This window comes from Triplophysa rosa, linkage group LG20, assembly GCF_024868665.1.
Source record: "Triplophysa rosa linkage group LG20, Trosa_1v2, whole genome shotgun sequence".
Lineage (NCBI taxonomy): Eukaryota > Metazoa > Chordata > Actinopteri > Cypriniformes > Nemacheilidae > Triplophysa > Triplophysa rosa.
This window is the reverse complement of record NC_079909.1, coordinates 5,507,479-5,531,648: the sequence shown is the minus strand read 5'-3', so window position 1 is coordinate 5,531,648 and position 24,170 is coordinate 5,507,479. Positions and strand designations below refer to the sequence as shown.

The following is a 24,170-nucleotide window of genomic DNA, read 5'->3' as shown; positions in this document are numbered from 1 at the left end:
TATAAAATGACAAATTAATATTTTTTAAATATTGATTCAACTAAATTAAACTAAAATCAAAACTATAATAACTCTAATTAGAATTCATCAAAAATATTAAGAATATATTAAAATAAAAAAGTGTTAATTAAAAGTAATACAATTTAAATAGTCATATTTTTAGACAAAAATGTTAGACGTTAAAGGAGGCATTTAAAACATGCAAATAACAGAATATCCAATTTTCTTAAAATCCAGTGGACTTTACAAACAAGTCAGCCAAACATAGTGAACATAGTGGTGCATTTAATAATGTTTAATACCATATAATTTTTTGAACATTAAGGTGAAATATTTAGTTTTTTTAAATATTCATATAATGTATTTACAGAAAACTTAATATCTCACCCTCCCCATAAGGTCACCTAAGTCTATAAAATGTGTGACATGCTGTGTACAGCAAGCAAGAAACTGGCTGGAACACAAGCACAATTTAAACCTGCAAACCATCTGAAGCCTGTTTGAGGCGTTTTATTCCAGCAGGGATTACCAGCGGTAACACAATATACCAAAGATTATTGTAAAGATCAGTAGGAGACAGAAGAGGAGATTGTTGGATAGCGTTCTCAAAACCTCCACAACCGTCATTACATCAAGCTCAAAGGATTTATATTTTACCTTTTATCCAATTTCTTGCTCTCCATTCTTTTATTCTCTTCTTGCAACCTTTGCTCTTTTACTCTTTTGCTTTAGGATAAACAGGCTACCACTTTTTATGTCTGAGTTCCAATGTCCTGCTTTTAACTATAAGGGTTAGCGTACACGTGCTTGTTCTTTTGAAATCATTATCTGGTAGGAATATAGACTGGTTTCCGGAGCTCAGGGCTCGTGAGATTTCACGTCACACAGACTTAGATGAGAATGACAGCGATCCAGAGGGGAGGATATGATGTTTCACCATTAACGTTGTTTTTTCCATCTGTGACATTGTGCAACAGAGAACATGGGCTGCACCACGGGGACCTTTAGCGCCTTTTGATCGCTTGCTGAATGCTTTGATCAGCATCACAGTCCCTGGTGGTTTTGTCCTCCTCCTCTGGGCCAAAGAATGTTGTTGCAACCAACAAAAAACATGAAGTCTCTATTTAAAAAATAATCTTTTAAGTCCGTAAGTATAAAATGGTCTCGTTGCAAAAATATAATTTTCTTTTAATTATAATTACTGTGCAAGCCAATGAATTTATCATAGATCCATATTCCCGGGTTCCTGTGATTATGGAAAACGTCTTGGTTACGGATGTAACCTCAGTTCCCTGATGGAGGTAACGAGACGTTGTGTCGAGCCGACAGATGGGGTTCGTCCCTGAGAACCAATCGCTTCCGACTTCTTAGAAAAGGCCAATGAAATTGGCGAATGAAATTTGCATGCCGGACTCCGCCCCCGGATATCCGGGTATAAAAGGGAGACGGCATGCCTCATTCATTCACCTTAGTTCTGAGGAGCCTGAGACCTCTCACGACTGCTGCAGTGGGCAGCACGTGTTGTGGCAAGAAGGACACAACGTCTCGTTCCCTCCATCAGGGAATGGAGGTTACATCCGTAACCAAGACGTTCCCTTTCTGTCGGTCTCTCGACGTTGTGTCGAGCCGACAGATGGGGTTCCTATGGAAAACGCCACAACACTGTGCCCTGTCACAATCTCTAGCGAAGCGACTGTGACTGGCCTGGCCTTTGCGCTACCGCGAAATTGTAACCTACCAGTGGGTAGGTAGCGGGTCCCAGAGCTTTACTTGAAAGGTGGAAAGGCCCCTGCCTTCGGCGTCACAGGCGGCGGCCTTGTTTCTCTAACAGCGAGAAGCCGCCTTGGTACCGTAAGGCCACTGGGTAAGCGCTACTTCCTCAAGCGGGGATGCGCTACAGAGACCACTTCCTACCGGAGGGAGGAGTTTAGTGGAGATGCCAACATGGTCTCACCGATGGGGGAGAACTCATGGGAAGAATGTGCGGACTGAAGGAGTTAACTGCGAGGTGGAGGTCCACCTAGGGAAGGTCATGGGTTACCAAGGTGGGAACCAATCATGAGGATACATCAGATGGAACCGCCCTGCTGGGGAGTTACAACGTCCGGTAGCACTAGGTTCGGTTAGAGCTATGTTGTGGATAACTCAGTTGGTACCCGGCCTAAGGGGCAGGGCTGCTCTGCCCAGCCCGCCCCCAGGAGGTGCTTGCTTAGTGATGGATGGAGTGCCTGTTCTTCACCCAGTGGGGGAAGAAGGGAGGCCAGTTTAGTACGCTGACCCCCTTAGGAGAAAGGGGGGAAGGTACTGTCATAGGCGTACACCCTACCGGCTGCCAGTCGTGCCTGATGCCTGCAAGACTCGAGCTGATACTGGTTTTACACGGAGGCTGTAGGACCTCGTGAAGGTGATGGGTGTAGCCCAACCCGCAGCTCTGCAGATGTCTGCCAGAGAGGCGCCTCGAGCTAGTGCCCACTAGGAGGCTGTACTCCGTGTGGAGAGAGCTCTCACTCAGTGGGCGCCGTAGTGACGGCATCCATGATCCAGTGCGCCAATCTCTGTTTGAGACAGCCCTCCCTGCTGATCTCCAAAACAGACATAGAGCTGCTCAGAGCTCCTGTGGCTCTGCGTGCGGTCCAAGCAGAGGCGCAATGCGCTTACTGGACACAACACGGATGGGGTTGGGTCTTCCTCCCCGGTGGGGAGCGCCTGTTAATTCACCACCTGGTGTAGGGGGAGTGGTGGGAACTTTGGGCACGTAGCCTGGCCGGGGTCTCAGGATAGCGTGAGAATCACCGGGCCCGAGGTCTAGGCAATCTGTGGACACGGAGAATGCTTTTAGGTCCGCCACCCTCTTGAGCGCCATCCGGAGAGCCGTCTTCATCATGAGGTGAGAAAGAGTGGCATCTCCGAGGGGCTCCAGGACCGCATCAAGGTCGTAAGAGGGTACGGAGCGCGGGTGAGGCAGTGCCTTCCCGCACCCCAAGGAACAAATTGATCAGGTTGTGCTGTCCTAGAGACTTACCAGCAACTGGGTCGTGATGAGCGGCAATAGCGGCTACATACAGTACATGTTCAGTGTGGAAGGGGAGATGATACTCTCGAGTCTCTGGAAGGACAGCTCGTTCCCGATCGAGCAACTCCGCAGGTCTTCTCTTCGAGAAGAGCACCAGGATGAGAAGAGGCACCACTTACAGGCGTATAGCCGCCTAGTGGCCAGGGCCTAGCCTGAGAGATGGTCTTAACCACCGCAGGGGGTAGGCCACTCAGGATCTCCTCATCTCGTCCAGGGGCCAGACATGGAGGTTCCAGAGGTCTGGCCTGGGATGCCATAACGTGCCCTTCCCCTGGGAAAGCAGGTCCTTCGTCAGGGGAATCGGCCAGGGGGGAGCTGTCATCAAGAGCCTCAGCTCCGAGAACCAAGTCCGGTTGGGCCAGTATGGCGCAACTAGTACACTTGATGCTCCTCTTCCCTGACCTTGCACAGGGTCTGTGCAGTGAGGCTCACTGGGGGAAGACGTACTTCCGCTTGTTCCACGGCCAGCTGTGCGCTAGAGCCTCCGTGCCGAGGCAGGGAGTACCTTAGCGGCAATGGGTGGTGTCCAGGGAGGCGAAGGGGTCTACCTGAGCCCGCCCTGACTGTCCCAAATGAGCTGGCTACGCGGGGGTGGAGTCGCCACTCTCCGCGAGGCGTAACTGACGAGAGAGCACATCGGCTGTCTGGTTCAGGTCACCTGGGATATGTGTGGCCCTGCGGACTCCACAGGAGGAGGCGTCGGGCGAGTCGTGTTAGCTGCCATAAGCGAACGCCACCCTGGCGGTTAAAAACGCTACGGCAGTTGTGCAGTCCGACCGGACCAGCACGTGCTTGTTCTGCACGAGAGGTTGTAACCCCTTCAGTGCGGGTAGCACATCCAACAACTCTAGGCAGTTGATATGCCTGCGCAGGCGGGGGCCCGTCCATCGCCCCGACACTGCGTGCCCGTTGCACACGGCACCCCAACCCTGCAGGGAGGCGTCTGTCGACCCTGACGCGTCTTGACCTGCCCGAGAGGGACCCCCGTCCGTAGAAAGGTCATTGAAGACCAAGGGGTTAGGGTGCGTCGGCAGAGAGGCGTAATCACAATCCGCCTGCTGCCGGTGTGCCACGCTCTCCAGGGAACTCGACTCTGTAGCCAGTGTTGGAGCGGTCTCATGTCCATCAACCCGAGGGGTATCACCACCGCCGAGGATGCCATGTGCCCAGGAGCCTCTGAATTTCAGGGGGACCGCTGACTGCTTGAAATATTCCAGGCAGTTCAACACTTACTGAGCGCTTTCTGAGTCAGTCGCGCTGTAATGGAGACAGAGTTGAGTTCCATACCAAGAAAGAGGATGCTCTGCACAAGGGAGAGCTTGCTCTTTTCTCGGTTGACCTGTGGTCCCAATCGATCTAGGTGCCGAAGCACTAGGTCCCTGTGTGTACATAACAGATCTTGGAAGTGTGTCAAATGAGCCAGTCGTCGAGATAGTTTAGTACCCGCACACCTCTCTCCCTGAGGGGAGTGAGGGCGGCTTCCATGATCTTCGTGAAGACTCATGGGGACAGGGACAGACCGAAAGGGAGGACTTTGTACTAATATGCCTGACCCTCGAAAGCGAACCGTAGGAACGGGCGATGACGAGGAAGAATCGAGACATGAGAGTAAGCGTCCTTCAGGTCGATTGCCATGAATCCATCTTGACATCTGATAGATGCCAAAATAGATCTGCGCTTCTGCGTGAGCATCCTGAATGACAGCTTGAATAGGTGCCTGTTCAGGGTACGCAGATCTAGCGACCCCCGCTTTTTTGGGGACGATGAACCCCGTGGGAACACAGCCACCCGTGACGCAACATCTGAATCGTCAACCGCCCGCAGTGAGGGCAGGACGTATCCACAACATCTGCCCCAGCGTACTGGAAGCAGACCTCATGTCCGTCCCCCTCCTCGATGAGTGTGTTGCACCCACGAGAACAGCGGTACATGCCACGCTGGAGAAATTTGCTCTTTTAGAGAAAAAACTCGAACACTTCTGGAACCGCCGAGACGCCCAGGGGAAGTCGCCGCAGGAAGGGACAGTCCACTGCACTACACCGTAGAACCGGCAGTCTTGTAGTTGCTATTTGTAGCGAAGTCTGTTGATCATGAGCGAAGGCTCCGAAGAACAAAAGGTGAATGAATGAGGCACGCCGTCTCCCTTTTATACCCGGATATCCGGATGCGGAGTCCGGCATACAAATTTCATTCGCCAATTTCAGTGGCCTTTTCTAAGATGTCGGAAGCGATTGGTTCTCAGGGACGAACCCCATCTGTCAGCTCGACACAACGTCGAGAGACCGACAGAAAGGGAACCAATAAATATCAGTGATGTGAAAATAGAGAAAAAATATTCCTGTGCTCTGCTGCAAAATATTGAAAGTAGTTACATACAGTTTTGTGCTTTGTAAGTGCTTGTGTAAAGTAAAACATTTGTCTAGCGTCGATCAATTTCTTTGATAAGAATCAGAGCCGGCCCTCCCTATAAGCGAACTAAGCGGCTGCTTAGGGCCTCGTCGCCACTAGGGGGCCTCCAAGATCACACGAAATGACAGCTTTTTTTGTGATATATTCACGACACACATCCATTTTCTTACGTAGGGCCGTGCCCACTATTTTTTCTGAGGTGTGTGTCAAAATTTGTGAAATTACTGACTAAACGCAACATTGCAATATCAAAATAAGTGAGGCGGCCAATCAAATGAAAGGAGGCGGGAATTACTGGTTACAAAACCGAGCAGTGACCAATCAAATTAAAGAAGACTTTATGTTTATAGAAGACTACTGTCACATCTTTAGCTGTTCAGCAAGACGCTTAAGTTTTAAAGTTTAAAGAGTGCTTTGCAACACACGACAGTGACTAAAACATTAAATATTTGACAACTGTTTAGTGTTTAACGATAGAAATGTTGAACATCTGACAGTATTCGTTGATGCAAACAACAAAATGCTGATTTAGATAAAAAATATGTAATTTACGTGATTCGTGTAATTTATAATTATCTGTTAGTTCAGCGTTTTATTTGGGATAAGGTTGAGAATAATTGTGTGCATACTGTAAATTAATTTAATGGTTATCAACCATTAATAAACTACATAAAAAAATAAAAAGGGGATTAAATCGTCGTCAAGAGCTGTGTTGCTTTAAAAGGGTGTTTTATAGGTTGTGGTTAAAATAAAATGAAGAGAAAATTGATTTTTAAAATAAAATCTTTGCAAATAGTTAAATGCATTGATCAATAAATTCCACAAGCTTTGTATGTTCTGTGCTCGAAATTTAAAGGGACAGTTCACCTAAAATTGAAAGTCATGAAATTATCAAATGTTTTGACAATCACAATACACCTTGCGTGGTTTATGTGTTTTTATGACATTCCTACATCCCAAACACAGCTACAACTAATAGAATTGGGTGTGCTAGGTTTAAAGTGTGTGTGCAAATAATCAAACATTGACAATACTCTATTGTATTGGGGGCACAGTGGGACCCCCAAATAAAATTCTGCTTAGGGCCCCGTAAAGGCTTGGGCCGGCCCTGTTAAGAATATTAATTTTATGTCCATATAAATCACCCAATGTTTGATTTTTTATTGATTTTAGGACTCCAAAAGCCATCATTCAAGTAATCCAACCAACTCCGGTAACTCCAGAAAAATGATACTTTTAACAGAGGAAACTATTAATATTTTAATGTGTATTTTGTGATATTGAAACAAAAACAAGCACAAACTAGTGCCAAGTTATTGCATATCTTTGTGACAAAATATACATTAATAATAATAACAACAATAATAATAATTTGTTTTTATTGGTACCCTACACACAATAAACATTCCATGTCCAGTAAAGATAAATAACTGGGGTAAAAAATCCTTGAAGATTCAAAAACATTCTGTACAATGGCTTTCTTATTTTTCCTCTATTGCTTGCAGTATCTCAAACTTTTTACTGTCTGATGTTTACAACTTTCTCTACTATAATAGTCACTGCTCTTTATATTCTGTTTTTGTCGCACAATTGTGTGGTCGTTTACAAAACTCCAGCGAGGATTGTCCATTTGTCAATGGGACATCATTGTTTCGAGCAAGCTACACTTTTGTTGCTCGTGAACATTTACAAATCCGTATTTTATGCCGGTGATCGTCAAAGCTTTTTCCAGGCAGCACAGAGGAGGATCTCGAAGGAACTAAACAACGAGTCTGTGCTGTGCTGTATTTTTTCTTTGTGTTGTTTGTTGAAAGCACTCAGGAAGTATCCATTAAAGAAATGGCGGTGCAGTAAAAACACAATGTTGTTGTAGAAGATACAAAATCTTGACTCTTTTTTACATTTGTCATTTCAAAATGCTGGAAAAATAGATTGTTTCAAAACACTTCTTATTATAGTCATTCTCAAGCTTTGTTCTTGTAAAATGAAACGAATGGGAATACAAACAGATTGTCTTTAAATATTAGGTTACAGGTTCAAAGTGATGCTGAGAAGTGGTATTGGAAATAGGAGATAGTTGTGTCTTTTTACAAAATAAGAAAGGCAATATTTCTCGTCTCAGCTGTGGACCATATGGCCGAAGACACAATACACAAGGAGCATTTTGTCATGCTTCTCGACAATCATGAAAAAACAAACACAAACATTGTCCCAGCAGTCTATTAACTTCAAACGGCGAAACAACTGATGATATTTTCTTTCCTGTGCAGTCATGGATAGGCAGTGCCGTAATCTCACCGCGCTCTTCTGCTTTTCCAAGAAAGCTTTTAAGAACAAACAACTTTGCTGGCAGTCTCATACCCCTAAGCTTCCCCTCAGGGACCTGCTAAACACAGCTCAAGGTTTCGCCTCACGTTAACTGCCTTGCGGTCTAATAATCTTATCATCTCTTTACTTGCTGTACGTCTAGTGCTTAGTTTACAAAGCACAATAGCTTTGTTTCATACTCCTACTTAGACGTATTCTTGTCTTCAACCTACATAGGGAACTGCTTTTTAAGCAGCGTGTTTTAAAGCGGGCATTTAACACAGTTTCATGCATTCTGACTTCTTTACAATGTTAAACGCGCTGGCTTCTCATGCTTAACATGGTCAACTTGTCAAAAAACGAGTTGGACGCATTACGTAGTATTTATGTGCTCGATACACTCCCCCAAGGTTTGTATAGGTTTCGGAAAGTTTTTTTAGAACATGAAAAACCGTTACTTTTCTTAGTCCCTTATTGGGGAATTCTCCCGGAAAAGCACGCCCACGGCAAGGCGAAAGAAATAGCCCGCCCACGCGTTAACCGACGAGTGATAGGAAGACCCGCTTACCATCAAGATTGGCTGCACTGCGTCAAAATTGGCTGTGCTGTGGGCCTGCAGCTGCAGATCGTTACTCTTGCGACAGTGAGGGAAGCTGAGGTGTGTTTGTTTGCTCACTGCATTTCAGCGATGGATGTTATATAAACGGTGGATATAACGCTGGATTTGCAGGTCGTCTGATAGATGGAGCTGTGCCAGCGCTAAAAGATGCCGTTCATGAACCGCACGTGGTAAGTCAAACTCAGTCACATGCCTGTTTTTTGTTGGCAATCGGCGTGTACTTGCATAATGTAAACAACACGAACTTATAGTGAATCAAAACAGATATGCAGGGATAATGCGATGATGTATTGTGTGCTCATGATTTAGTTCCTCCCCCCGCACACCACAATGATGTCATCTGTTTTCGGAAATAATCATACAGCTGTATCAATCTTTTATAAATGTGATCAAACTAAATACTCTTCGAAGATACGATGCAAGATGCAATTCTACTGTATAGGTACTCAAGATTAATATGAGATTGGCAGAAACTGCGCATTCAACCGGATCGGTAGGTAATTTTGTCTCATCTGTCAGCCTTTGTGGCAGACGACCTGTAAAACATTTTAAACTGGCCTTTGATAAAGACACAATGTTGATTAAACAGCGACAACGCAAGCATTGAGATAAAATATCTCAACAAACAGACTGAAGATACACTCAGTAGATGCGTGTCTGGTTAGGTCCTCAGTAATGTTGTGTCCCTCTTGCTGTCTTCTCCTTATAGAACACACACACATTAAGCAAAAGACATAACAGTATTATTTTGTGATACCAGTAGAAGAACCGTTACTTGGCTAAACTTAAATGTGACAAAGTTACACAACCCATTCAACAATTGTTTATTTAATTAAATTGATATACAATATAATTCAACAAATTGTTTATTTAATACAGTTATTATAGAATAAAATATTGATATAAAATAAAATATGAATATGAATTGATTAAATATAAATAGTTATATTATTAGCCTTTAGCCAGACTGATAAACAAACACAGATCGCAAGTTATCTTCGGCTCATGAATATGCAAATTAGCTCCGCCTCCACTCAATCGCACTTGGCAGTTCCAGACGTTGCTAAAACTGAAAGTGAAACTGAGAGCTGACACAGCAGTGCAGCGATCATTTTAGCCTGAACTTATGCGCCATCTTTACATATTTATGTCTCAAACTGCTGATCCACAGGGGTCAAATGAGTTGATGTGATTGGATACAGGGTTATGACGTCATAAACAGAGGCAGTTTCAAACTGCAGTTTTATGGAGAAAATACTCAGCAATGGTTTAAAAGGATGAATTTGCACATGGTTTATCTTAAAGCATATTAAAAACACCACATAAGCATATACGCAGCATAAAAAACTTGATTTTCACCACAGGGGCTCTTTAAGTAAAATCAATAAAATGAAGTTAATGTATAGGCTACTTATGTTTTGCAAAGTTTGAATGTGCCTGCCCCTAAAATACCCATAGGCCCACTAGGTTTTAGAACTGAGCTAATACGCTAATAACACAACCTAGCAAAGTTACTGAAAGCGGTTTTCTCTTCACTACACGTCTGTAAAGCTCTGATGTTTAGAATATTCTAAAATGTTCTGACTGACACCAGCACCTGACCCTTTCATCGGGCCGTGGAGAGAGGCCATCTTAGAGTGGTCCTATAAGAGATCTGACAGTCGAGACTTAATGCTTTGACATCTCGCTGTCTCCAAAGTCCCTGCTTGTTCGTCCCCTTTAACCTTGTGATCCATAAATGCTGCCGAGCTGCTCTTGTGGTGAGTGGTGCTATTCAGAGGAGAAAGAGTGAGACAGCCTTCTAGAAGTGCTCTGATTTCATCTCCTGGATGACGCTCTACTTGGAAGCATTTACCGCAGTTTATTGATTCAGGCACATGTCAACCCCCCGTCCGCTTCTTGTTTAATCATATCAGATTTTTAAGATGGTTCTGGATTGATGCTATTGATTGCTTCAGGCAACACTGTCAATTCCTGTCCGTACGTTTTCTTGCGGTAGAATGTTTTTATGGAGAGCTTGTTGGGAATTTAAATGAAGATGGCAGAATCAATGTGTTTTTGAGAGTGCAAGACTTTGAGAATCTTTGATCTGATTTTGTATAATTTTACCAATCAAGTGATCTACAGGAACAATCACTATTCACTATTTAAGTATTATGTTAAAAAACACCAACCATTCCCAAATGAATTCAATCAGCTTTCTTCAATGCATCTTACAATAAAAGCTCCAGTCGTGTTTCGGATTCTGCTGACGTGTCTGTTGACAAGTTCAGAACTTTATTTCACATGCCCCTCACAACTCTCTGTTCTCGTCGAAGAAGCAACTCTTTTATGGGGTTATTAAAGCCTCTACATCCATACTTTGTATCCCGGAAGCTTACGGTGATCCTGGTGAGAGAGGTTTTGTAAAAGATAGGTTGTATTCACAATCCTAGCATGTTCCCAAGGATTTACCTTACTGCCTGCCTACCCTTCATTTCAGGCGCTGGATTGGTCAGGATATCTCCCGGGCTTTTTCTTTCAGGTGCTGATCGCTCACAGAAGCTTACGAGCCTCTAATCCTACCTGACAGTTTAATGATAATTGCACGGGAGAAGTTCACCCAAGACACTCGCTATCAAATGAGCGGAGCGGCGGCCATTGACGGAATCGAAGGCCAGCTCTTTATTCAGGCCGTGAGAAATGACCCTAATGATTTTTCTGTCCTTCACAGTGCAAATAAAGAATTTTTAGTCAGTTTTTGTTTTGTTTTTAAGTGAAGTTATGTACATTCTTAAAGTAAAGTGCTGCACTCTTAAAAATAAAGGTGCTTGAAAGGTTCTTCACAGCGATGTCATAGACGAACCATTTTTGATTCCACAAAAGAACCATTCAGTCAAAGGTTCTTTAAATAACCATCTCTTTCTTACTTTTTATAATCTTAAGAACCTTGTTTTACCACAAAGAAATTTTTGTGAAACAGAAAGGTTCTTCAGATGTTAAAGGTTCAAAAGGTTCTTCTATGGCACCAAAGTTCCTTTTGAATCATCTTTTTTTTAAGATTGTAGAGGAGAAATCTGTGTAAAACTTTTTAAATTAAAATATTAAATTTAAATAAATTTATTAAAATTGAAAAAATATTTAGACTAGAATTTGTTTATTTAAAGATTTAGATTATTTTAAAAACAGCAAAATATCTGCAATTAGTTATTTTTAGGGCATACATTAATTTCATGCACAATTATATTTGTTTAGGTTTTAAACAAATTTAATTTTAATATTTAATCAATTTAATCAACGTAAATGATTAAAATATTATTAAAATGATGATTAAAAGTATGATTAACAATTATTTTTCATTTTCTATTTTAAAAAGGGGTTGAAGGACCCCTAACACAAAGATATTCGACCACTTACTTTACATTTAGTCACAAATGTCTCCTTTCTGTGCTCATGCTGGTGTCTTAGGTTCAAACCCGGCTTGCAACATTCTTCGATCCCACTCCTCCCTCTTCACTTCATCACCTCACATCCTATTTATCACTGTCAATGTCAATAAAAATGTCAAGGCATCCAAAAATAATCTAGACTTTGTTGTGATGTTGTGCATCTGCATGTGAATTTCTTGCGACGGAACCCCAAAAAATCCGAAGACAGGTTTACAATGCAAATACCTAAGGTGTGTTACTCGATGAAAGGCCTCTGATATACAGTAGATGCTTCACTGTAACGCCGGCTGTAAATTCACATCGCATTTAAAAAGCTCGTGTCAGGTTTATGGGGCAAATATGGAGTCATGTGCGCATAATTTCAACCTCTGGCCGTGTGTTTATTTACCCTTCAGGTGTGTCTTTGGGTGAGTGATATCCCTTGCTATATATAACACAGCACGCAAACATCGCTCTTGAATATTTCATCACAAGGCCTTTACTTCTAGCTGTGGTCTCGGCGTGATTGTTTCAGAAAGACAATAAATCACATTCTAATTGTGGGCTTGTTTTCCGCCTCGCATTGAAAACGTCTCGCGCGTAGATGCTCTTTTCTTCGCGCAAGTGCAATCAAAAGACAAATGCCACCTTGATGGATCATTCATTGTAAAAGGCATTTATTTATTTCATTTTTTCCTAAGTACTGGCAGAGTGAAATGAGATCAGTCAGTCAAGAGAGGCGTTCTCCTGGAGAAATGAAAGGACATGGAATGGTGCCCTTGCTCAAACACGCCAGTGTCCTCCTCTGAATCTATCAAATGGATAACAGATGCTTTTCGCAAACAAGTGGATATGTCAAAACGAGATGCACAATTTTCCCTCGGTCTCGCTGTTCCTGTACATCTCCAGATGATGTATGATCCGGTCTGGATGTTACGATGGCAAGACGTTTTGTTCTTGTTGTTGAAACACGGGCTTTGTGTTTTCTGTGAAAGTAGCTTGATGGGTGGTGTAGATTTGTGTGTTCTATATGTCGTCTGTATTGTCTTGTTGTGGCTGTTACAGCGCTGACTGGCCTACTGATGCCAGTCTTCATCATGGCAGCGCTCGCTGATTCTCTGCCACTCAACGTGCTGATGGCAATTCAGTCTTCGAGCCCGCTGTGAAGTGTCACTTAAAGACAGTTTGAGGTTTTGACAGCCACAAAAGCAAGAGTGCAGTAAACCAACAAGGTGCAGTTGTGCACACTGTGCTTTTAAAACGGGCTCTTTTAACACTTAAACAATGCTTTAAATATGTACGTCACTACACATACACTACCATGGACTTGGAGTGTTTTTTGCCTGTAGTCATTTTTTTTGCGTTGTGATGTCTGTCGCATTTGATTTGGCAGGGAATTTCAGATTTGTGTCATTGTCTATTGTATTTATTTGAGATATTTTATAGAAACCCAGAATATTTCAAATAAACGAAAGGAAGGCAAGGATATATATACAAATATGAAAAACTGAGATCTTAATAGAAACAGTTGCTTTCCAAATTATGGAAGGACTTTCTAGACTAATTTTAAAAGTAATTGCAAGTTGTATTTGCAGTTATGTTTTTTGTTTGTTGATGTAAAAATCGTCACAATCAAATGCAAATTTCTTTTACATTTTGGCAGGCTTCATGCATGACACAAAGAAAGTGAATAGTAGGGGAGTAATGGCTATTGCGATTTAAATATGACAGGGTCTTAAAGGGATAGTCCATCAAAAAAAAAAAGAAAATTGATGACTTACTCATTATACAGATTTGGAACAACTTGAGGGTGAGTAATTGATGACAGAATTAAACTTTTGGTTGGAGTATCCCTTTATCTCCTAGTACGTGAAATTGACCCTTCGCAAATACCCTTTGTTCCTGTTGCTATGTCCGACAAGCTTTCGGTATCATGCGCTCCCATTGTAAAGTTGTGCACTCCCCGGGGAAACAGTGAAGAATTTCTGGAAAAATGACACGTTGAGATAGAAAGGTGTGCAATATGCATTCGAGGGATACATTCAGGATTTGAGTTAATTGTAACAATAATTATACCTATATTTGCGTCCACAACAGCAGACGATAACGTTACGTTAATTCTAAACTCTTGTCATGCAGTAGGCTACTACTGTCACACAAATGGATGTATAGCTAACCTAAATGTGGTGTGTCAAGTGTTCATATTTACTCTGAAATTTGTAGTAATAACAATTTTAGAGAGAGAGAGAGAGAGTAACTTCGGGCAGAGTTTTGGTCGGCCGTGATCCTTCTTTGTAAAAACTTTTATATATTAGTTAAGGACAGAAAAGAATAACAGTCCATCAGTGTCTAAATCTTTATTTGTGTTAAATACAACCAACACGGTACAGCTGTTGCTTTACGACTTCGTAGCTGAAAACATCTTTCCTTTAAAATGCCACTGCAAATGCTGCTCTCTGAAGGCTAACTGTGCGCTCATCACATCACAGGGACGCAAATATCTTGTAATATGTATGTAATATATCAATAAGTACTATACATTTGTAAGTATGGAAAAACGTCCAAATTAAATTATAGAAATTGATATAAATTAGCTTAAAGTATATTAGTTAAAGCAGTTAGCAGTTAAAGCAGATTTTACTAGACCCTCTAGGCCCTCTGTGATGACCTAAACTATCGTATCGTTTTCAATAAAGGTCGCCTGATTTTCCCTATTAGATACGTATGTTTGACTTCCTGGATCGATGCGGACTCTATCCACGTGAGATTTCCAAGTCTCACGAGAGTAATTCAAGATCACAGAGCAGTCGCAGTTCTGCGATGTCATACGCTGTCTGCGCAGCCTGCGCATGCTGCAAGAAGTCGAACGTGTGCTTACACGGGGTTGGGGAGCCTTCTAGTAGCATACCGCTGGCTGACAATACAGTATATCAAAAGAAGAAGAAATGAGGAAAACGTCATTCAAAACAGCATGTGGATGAACTTTGTTTTCAAGTCTAGGGGAAAAAAAAGAGAAAACGTTGTTCAAAACAACAGGAGGAAGACTTTGTTATCAAGTAATTTGATCATCAAATTGTGAGTTATTTATGATTTATTAGGCCGCCGTGCCTCAATTCATTCTGGTTGCTGATGTGCACATTTGTTTGTCGCTTAGCTTTAATTGAGACGACTTATTTTGACCGTGGTCAGTCTTAAAGGGGTCATATGGCGGAAGTACGTGTTTTTCTGTGTCTTTGGTGTGTTATAAGTCACCCATGCATGTATTAGACACGTAAAATTGCACAAATGAAAGTGTGGGAACAAAAGATGCATTCTATCTAAAAGCGAATGCTCAACCAGACCTGCCTGAAACACCTCGTGTAACCACACCCCCACAAATCTACGTAACTTCGTAACATGATTTGACTAAGACCGCCCAAATCTACACGTAGTTAAGGTGGCGTAATTGTAAATCTCATTGTATCGCCTGTCAGTACAATTGCTTTGGAACCTGATGTTCCGAATATGGTAAGAGGCGTTACATTTCCGTCACACGCTTGCAGTATTTGAACAATCACTGCGCACTGGTTAACTGGCCAATCATAGCACACCTCGCTTTTCAGAGCCATGAGCTTTGTAAAAAATCAGCGCGTTTCAGAGAGGCGGAGCAAAGAGGAGATACAAACATGCACGGTATGTGGAAAATACAGCGTTTTTTAAACTTTAAATGGTGTATACACATTGCTTTACATCTAAAACAAACAATAATATTCGTTTTAGCCGTGCAATATGACCCCTTTAAATTTAACCTATTGTGCATATTTGCTGTTATTCTGCATAACAGTGACGTGCGTGCGCACAGGGCCAAGGCTCAAATGTCATGGTTCGCTACTGATTAGACTAAATATAATATAGATTTAGTTGACTAAAATCTTTTCAATCATTTGTCGACTAAAGCTAGACTAAACTAAAACAATGGGGATGACTGAAATATGACTAAAACTAAATTGCATTTTCGTCAAAAGACTATGACTAAAACGAAATCAAAATTTGCTGTCGAAATGAACACTGTCATAATGAGGCGATATACAGAAGGACTGCCCCCTTTGACTTTGAGATGCAGTGGATGGGTATTTTTATGTCCTTGTTGTGACACAGCCCAGTGTGCCTGCTTTTATTTGTTTACATGTATTTTGTCAAAAAAAAGATAAAAGAATAGTTTGCAAGTATCAAAAGGAGGAGATTTTCTCTTTTTTGGTTATTTTCCCCCTCTGGCTCCAGGTTTGACACTTAATAGAGCTATTTCGGTCACAAAAGCAGGACGCGAACTGAGCGATACAGACAGTCTTTTAGCCTGTGATAAACCCAACGGGGGAAAAATGAATCAAACTGCCTTCATTCGCTTCACACCCTAACTACAGGACTGTCAGAACAAAAAGATCTCATACACAGCCACCAATCCAGCCCGTCTGCCTTATTAAAGGGCGGCTAAAACCCACCAAAACAACACCAGACGCCCGCTGGAGTGACAGAACTGCTGCCGTAGGGGATTTACTTAAGAAAGGCATCTTTTCAGTTTAACGAAACCCAGAAAGATGTCTAGAAACATGTACGTGAGTACTGTACAAAAATGAGCGTTTAACATGCCAATTGAACCTCTGTAAGTTTAATCAAATGGTGTTGTCCTCATTGCAAAAGCGTAGTCATGCAGATAAATGGCTTTTTAATTATCATAAGATTCCCAGCAATATCCAGCTCAAACTTTTATTGCATCAATCATCTGAACGGTTTAATATAGGCTGGTGTGGTGGTCAAGTTTATGTGCCATTCACAGAGCTTTGTGTACTCGCTGCACAGATGCAAACACCAGCGCACAAACAGTAATTAAACCTATCAAAATCAACCAGGACAATTAAATTGCATGCCAGGCAAAAGAGAGACAGAGAGGGAGTATGTTCTGGCAGGGTTGTGTATTTCATTTCAGCTTCGGGGGAACAACAAACAGGAAGTTTGTTTTACAATATTGATTATAATATTGACAGTGATGTTGGGGGTAAACTGTCTGCTGGACCCCCGGGATCTGCCGGTGTGCCCCTGTGTTCTGAAGACAGAGTGTGATTTACTAGAATAACTGTTGTTTAAAGAAAGACATGGCTTTAGAAACTACATAGTAAATATATAGTAAATATTCATGTATGTGCTGTGATTAAGGGATTTGTAAGCAGATGGGTTGGACATTCAGTGAGAACGATTTTTTCAAGTTTTTGATTATATAATCCACCTGCAAGAGACTCAAGGCCTACCGTATAAGTAGACGCAATATCATTTTATCCCGAGACAGCACACCCACCGACTGTTTATAAAACGTATGATACTGTTGTTTATTCAATTGTAAAAGTTGATAAAAAACTATTGCTGTGCAATATTCAGAATTTTTCACAAGATTTCATCAGCCCCTGAAAAACACAATTACAAAAGTTTGCAAGGTTTATTGCACTAAATCTCTATAATACATTCTTTTTTTTACAAAGTTTCATTTTTTTAATGGTCAAGGGTTTTTTACATGCGTTGTCAGTGGACATACATGAAAAATATTTTAAATCAGCCATTACTTTTTATATTCTATAACTTTTAAAACAATTATATGCTGTTTTTTTGTTCTGAAATCTCCCATATACAGAAAAATGACAGATGATATCTTATTATCTTAGTTATTTGTCAATAATAAATGAGAATAAATAAAACGCAAATGGAAACTTTTATTTACTGTATGTCTCCTGTGTCTCAGATATTTCTCCTGATAAAAAAAAACACCCACCAGAAATCTCACAAATGTCTTCATTAGTTTCATATGAGGAGGTCTCAAAATGGTCTCAAACTGAGTTCAGATTTGTCAAGTCTGCAATCAAAAGTCGATATGATTGATGATTTCAATATGAACTCACTGAGTTCAACTCATTAAATTTACCCATATCCAGATGATTTTACCTCTACAATCTACGTTCATTTACATCTCCATATGTATTTGAACAATTTAGGAGAAACATATCTGAACTTAAACCTTCTGAACTATGAAAGAGCCATAACATCTTTCTCCATCATAAATCATGTACCGATATGCCACCACATATGATACAGTAGCTATAAATGACATACTAGGTGACAAGAAAACCTTTATTATCTAATAAAGCATCATTTATTCGAGTGCAAATGGACACATCTGCATGTCTGAGCTATTAGCAAAAGAGATGACAAAACTGAACTATAGCATTCAGACGGCAACTGTACTGAAATGCAGCACCCTGCAATTCTTTTTTTGAGCCTCTGATCCATGAACGTGCTCATCATTGCTCTACACACGGCGTTGCACCTTCAGGTTAATGGCAGTTTTCACACACAGGTCCATCCGCATGTCTGTGTCTTATTACGTTGTGACAGACGCTCTCTCCGCGGCCTGCAGAATCATCCTTCACACTTGATTAGCAAGGCAAATAGGCAGGAACGGGAGCGTACGGTATCATGGGAGAAAGACTCCGCGTGTGACACCTCGAAATGGACGCCACCGACCCGAGGGAGAGTTGGATGTGAACGCAACCTGCTTTTCTGTGACACAGAGGAAAAGCAATTAAAAGGGAAAGTTATCTATAAAATGATGCAAATGACTCATTTTGATAGGTTAGAATGAAGAACAATTATTATTTGGCGAACCAGTGACGGCAGGCGGATCCCGAATGACTAGACGCAAATGAGAAATAAATACATCACACGTTGCCACCTTCGCTTAATATTTGCCCAAATTGCGTAAAACTGAAGCAGTATGTATATACGTGGGTCTGTACGTGTTTCATGATCCGTCGTGTTGTATCGATTGAAACGGATGCTCTGTGAAGATGATCGACCCACAGCTCAGCAATACTTCACGCACCGACTCCTCAATTGAACGGTAACTTCCCGCCAAATAGAGGCATTTTCTTTTCATTCCTCCTCTGCTCTCGTCGTCTTTGTTGAAGCAAAGGCTGATTTGAAATCCCCAGTGATGTGTGAGACGGGTGTGTGTTGGGATGAAACGCATCAGATAATATGATATGTGATTGCATTCCAGTGGACCGCACATGACAAACTGAAGAAACACATCACGCGTTTCCTCGATCTCGCGGAATCTGCCGGGATGAATTTTGCATGTTGGTCTGCCCGGTGCGTTCTTGTTCTTGCATCCAATGGTTTGATATTTTGATATATAATGCAATGATTCATACATTTTTTAGTGTGACCTAACTTTTGAAGAATGCAGGTAGATGTGTTGTAGTGATGGCTTATTTAATATTGACTTTTGCTGTATTTTAGATCTCCGTATTTAATATCCACCCTAGTGCACTTGTTCAAACTCTGTGAATCAAAGTTGAATTGTAAGGATTTCTGAGTGTTTGTGAAAAACCCAGTAGGCCGCTATCGATCTCAGGAGCCTAGACTGGCAGGCAACATGTTTTTCATCCTGTGGACATTTAATGTTTAAGAGCCGGAGGACCACCTGCCACCCAGTGTTTCCTGAAATAGATACAGAGTTTGATGACTGTTCTGTGTGCCGTTTCACTGTGTTTCATGGGCTGTTGAGCTTCTTTCAACAATGTGTTTCGTGACCTCTCTGACTTGAAAGATTTCGAGTCCTCCGGAGATCTGATAAGGGTTCTGCTAAGCATTAATCTTTGCATGTCAATCTGAGAGTCAAACATTTGGTCTCTTTTTTGGGGATAGTAGCACTTTATTCATTTTGGTTTTCGTAATGGAACCTCATGTTGATTTTGTACACATGAATAATATATTTTCAGTGTTGCATTGGCAACGTTTTGTGAAGACATTCCTACGCAGGCACAATTCAATTCAATTTGTCCAAATTGAAGGCATTTAAGTGTAAAGCATTTAAGCGAAAAAAGAAAAAAAAACGTTCTCTTCAAGCAAAGGGGAGCAGCAAATACCAGCCAACAGAAATCCAAATATTGATCATGTTTTTCCACCAGCAGCTGTTTTCATAGCTCATTCAGCTGGTGTGCACATGTGCTCGTGCCATATTTTGCTTTCTGAAAGGTGAACCTTTAACCAATGTTCCTTACACACTTACTGTACGTACACACTAAAAACAAAATAGACTCGTATTTATAAGATGCGTTTTAAATAAAAATATATACATAAATGCACAGGTGTGGAAAAAAAGAGACCATTTAAAATTTTAATTCAGTTAACATTTCTTGATGTATTGTGGTCATTCCAGTCCAGTGTTTGTTGAATTTCAACAAAATCAAACCTCAGTAGTCATCCAACAGCAATGTGAAAGACTGACAGCATGACAAGACACATGACAACTGTGATAAAATCAAGGTTATCACTATTTTTTTTAATATTTTATTGCTAAATACATGTAGAAATATTACTGTCGCTTAAAAGTGAATATGAACTTGTATTCTTTGCAGTATATTTGAGGTTTGAAAAAACACATCTTTTCTGTTATTTTCACCTGTTTCTCCAGTTTTCTTTTTCTGCAAATACATGAAAATAGAAACAATATTTTTATTTGAAATTTAGGAGAAATGTTGTTAGCAGTTCACAAAATGAAACAAAAATGATCATTTTACCTAATCACATACCTATAAATAGTAAATTCAAGAAAACTGAAAATAATTTTGAGTCTGCGGCTTTATATACTGCCCTCAGGCAACATTATGCCAAAACTGATCACAGTTTTGTCTACGTTTAAACATTCTAAGGAAAAGAGATTAGCATTCAGTTATAAGCTGACAAAACAATACAAAAATTGTTTTTGTCACTGTGTACAGTATATTACAGCTATAATAATACACAGAGGGTTTAAGGTAATGAGAACAATAAATTCAGCCAAACTTTTATCTGGTGGTAAAGGTTTTGATTTGTTGTGAAGGACAGGAAAAGTAGAAACTCCCATTTGTGAAGATGAAAACGACAATCAAAAAACATGATATGATATGAGAGGTTTTATGAATCTTTTTTAATAAGAGCCGTTTGGTGGGTGAGAAGGAGGGCTGCTCTCTGAACGTTCTGTTTTGAGTGCTGATGCCTATCAGAATCATTCATCCATTTCCAATTCAAATTGGTCCTATCTTCCCTCCGTCAGAACCATTGATATTCCTATAATTTGTCTGGCATGGAGGTTCTGCTCTATTTTGGTTGTGCAGAGGGGTGTGGGTTTGTGCGCTTGAGTGTGTGTGATTGGTTCTACATCTGCGCGCGTGTGTGTGTGTGTGTGCTGGAGCTCATGATATTAGTATTCAGGGCAGAGAGAGAAAAATTCTGGCTCCAAAACTCATTCCGTCATTTATATGTTCAGTACGCTGCTGTTGCTGTAGTTATTATAGAGATTTGTATTTATGTGAATAAAGTGAGGGGATTTTGCCCACTCTGTAATGTTTGTCTTTATCGTGTGTGGTGAAATATTTGGTCTAGTATTCGCCAGTCACTTTCGATTGTCTGTCCAACATTAGAAAACGCTTTGTTTGCTGAAGGTGAGTTTGTTACAAAGCCGTAACAGACATTTTTCCTGAGTTCAATACAACTTGAGATCTTTTGACGGGGTCTGCGACATGCGATCAACAAAGAAAAATCATTTTGAATCGATCGACCTTCAGTTTGCGTTCATGGTATTGCACTAAGCCTACAATGGAAGTCTATGGGACAGAGCATTCCAGTAGGTTTTCAATCAGAAATATTACATTTTTATCAAAACACTGTATTACTTCTTTACAAAATAGTAGTAATTGTCTATAAATTTTAGTGGGGCTACATTTCTAGGTAGACGAACACAATACATGTGGGTTGAATTTGTTGAAAACAGTACTTTGTGGCCTTCTATCTTCTATCAGACTTTGAGACTTTGACTTTTGACTTCTATCTCTTTTAGGTATTCTTGCACATGTATTTTATATAGTTAAGAATAATACGTGATTTTTAACATTACTACAGTTTCAATTTATAGTACAGGACAGTATGGCTATATTTCAGTGTTATAATTCACACATTGATATGTAGCCTTCCAAAGGCTTTGTTTTACAGGATGTGATACAGATTCTGTATGTTGTTTTCAAATCAAATGTACTTTCCTTGACAAGCTTCCCCTAAAGATATTTTAGTCTGCCCCCTTCGAGTCGTCGAGCGGTTTCGGGATCTTCATCCTGAAGAAGTGTCAGATCTGTTCATGACCACACAGAGAGTGGGAGATGTTATTGAGAAACACTTTCAGGCGACATCTCTAACCATCGCTTTACAGGTAAGAGAAAAGTTCTTACATTCTGACATTGTAGCTCAATAGTGGAATAAAAATGTTGATATTGTGTCATTTTTGAGACATGGGCACGCAAATGTATAGGCAAAAAGACCACATGTGCAGAATTCATCAGTGAACTATATATGGATATATTTCACTGAATGACAACCAGAACGTTTGGAAGTCTGAAATAATTTTGCCTTCATTTTATACAGGAAAACTGTTGTTGTATCGATAAAACTTTCTTGTAAAATGTATATTTGTTTATACATTGTATACATAGTTTATACTACAGTACTTAAATATTGGTGCTGTCCTTCTGAAACCTTGTATGTCCACATTTGCTATTTTTAGGAAATGGAAAAAACATTGTACTTTTTACATGAATAAATATGGTGTTGTCAAAGATGACAAGTCTTTTTTTTAATACTTTTTATAAATCGTCGCTGTCGGGCGGAAACCTCCTATGTCCATATTTGGTCAATTTCATATTTTTTCACAAATTGATGCTATTGGTCAGACCCCATGTGGGTCTGTTATTTTTTACAAATTATTAACCAATCTAAAGTGTTGAAAATAGCTTGAGAGCAAATCTCTTAACTCCATTGGACACTTCAACTGTCTGAGAAGTCTCGTAACTCCACTTCTTCTTCACTCCGCGGGAGCTTCTCGGCATTACGTCTCCTGATTGAAAGTTTTTTAGACAATAACGAGTGAAAATAGTTAGGTTAGATACATTTGAGTAGGCCTGTTTTGTTAAAAATTTATAGCTGTAATGCTTCGGTGCAGAAGGAAGCCCTTGAGCCACGAAGATAAGTTTGCGAGCAGATTCGGCTAATTTCCGCTTATTAGACAGCCTAGTCAGCTCATCATTTTTCGTATTACATCACTTATAGTTCTTAAACCTTTAAAATAGAGTTTAGGAAGATGTATGTAACCACAATCATTTGCTTTCATTAGCTCTTAAAGCCTCGTCTCTTGTCAAAAGGCTCAACTCGACTGCAGACTTTGATGAACACTGCTGGCAGCAGCGACTTCTGTGTCCGTACCATTCTTATTTATGACAGCGTAATCTCGTATCTCCCTGCTCCCAAGTCATAAACCTTGTATCTCCGATTAAACATGGTTTTGGGGAAATGTTGTGTTAATGTTGGTACACAACAGTATATGATAGCAATATAATGTATAATATCAACTTTAACGATACAATGTTTAATAACTCAAAAAATATGCTGTTTTTTTATTTCCTGAAAAATAATGGTTTTGGAGATACGAGGATTCCGCCCGACAGCGACGAAATTAGATATTTGCAAAACCCAATGACAAACATTAATGGTGACTAATAATAATGATTTATAACAGATGTTACAAAAAAATAAGAAATAAAATAAAAACATTTATTTTTTATTTGACTTAAATAGCCAAACACTTTTTTGACGTACATTACTCTACACTTTACTTATATCAAAAGACATTAGGTTTATTGAGTTATGAAGGAGAAAACTTTAAAACATCCTCATTGCCCTGGAATGTAAATATGACTTTACATATTTGATATAAATGCTCATTTCACTTCCCAGACACACAACCAACAAAGAAAAAATATTTTCATTTATCTGACAAAAAGGAATAATTGATATCTCTGCCACAAGAGCTGACATGAGATGAAAGATTAATGTACTTGAGATATAAGAGACAGGTATTCTGTAAAAACTCTCCACAGAAAGGTGATGAATCTGAGGCGTTTAATTTTCATGTGCAAATGAAAAACGAAAGAGCACTAAATATCTATCCATCCATCTATATCTGTTTACATTTTTGCACATGTATTAGACCTGTGAAGCAGGGCTATTATGATTTTTGATGTAGATAAAATAGTGATTGTGACAGTCTCTGATTTGAGTTTCAAAGACCAGCTATTATTTTAAATATTTTTTCAAACACATCCTTATGTTCGTTTTCTTTCATACATGTAGATTTATTCCACTGTAATTTTTGAATCTAAAATTTCCTTTCTCAGTCTTTGCATAAAAACATAAATGCTGACCACATTACCTTCGTTTGATTCATATAGTCATATAACTGCTA

At 40.3% G+C, this 24,170-nt stretch overlaps 1 protein-coding gene across 2 annotated transcripts in view; it reads left to right on the top strand.

Annotated features, from left to right (window-relative positions):
- fhit (fragile histidine triad diadenosine triphosphatase) overlaps window positions 1–24,170 on the top strand; it is a 287,951-nt gene that overhangs the window by 194,020 nt on the left and 69,761 nt on the right. For both annotated transcript variants that reach the window (XM_057361549.1, XM_057361550.1), the window contains exon 4: window positions 21,940–22,085. In XM_057361549.1, the coding sequence (XP_057217532.1) occupies window positions 21,940–22,085 (146 nt within the window). The remainder of the gene's footprint in view (window positions 1–21,939; window positions 22,086–24,170) is intronic.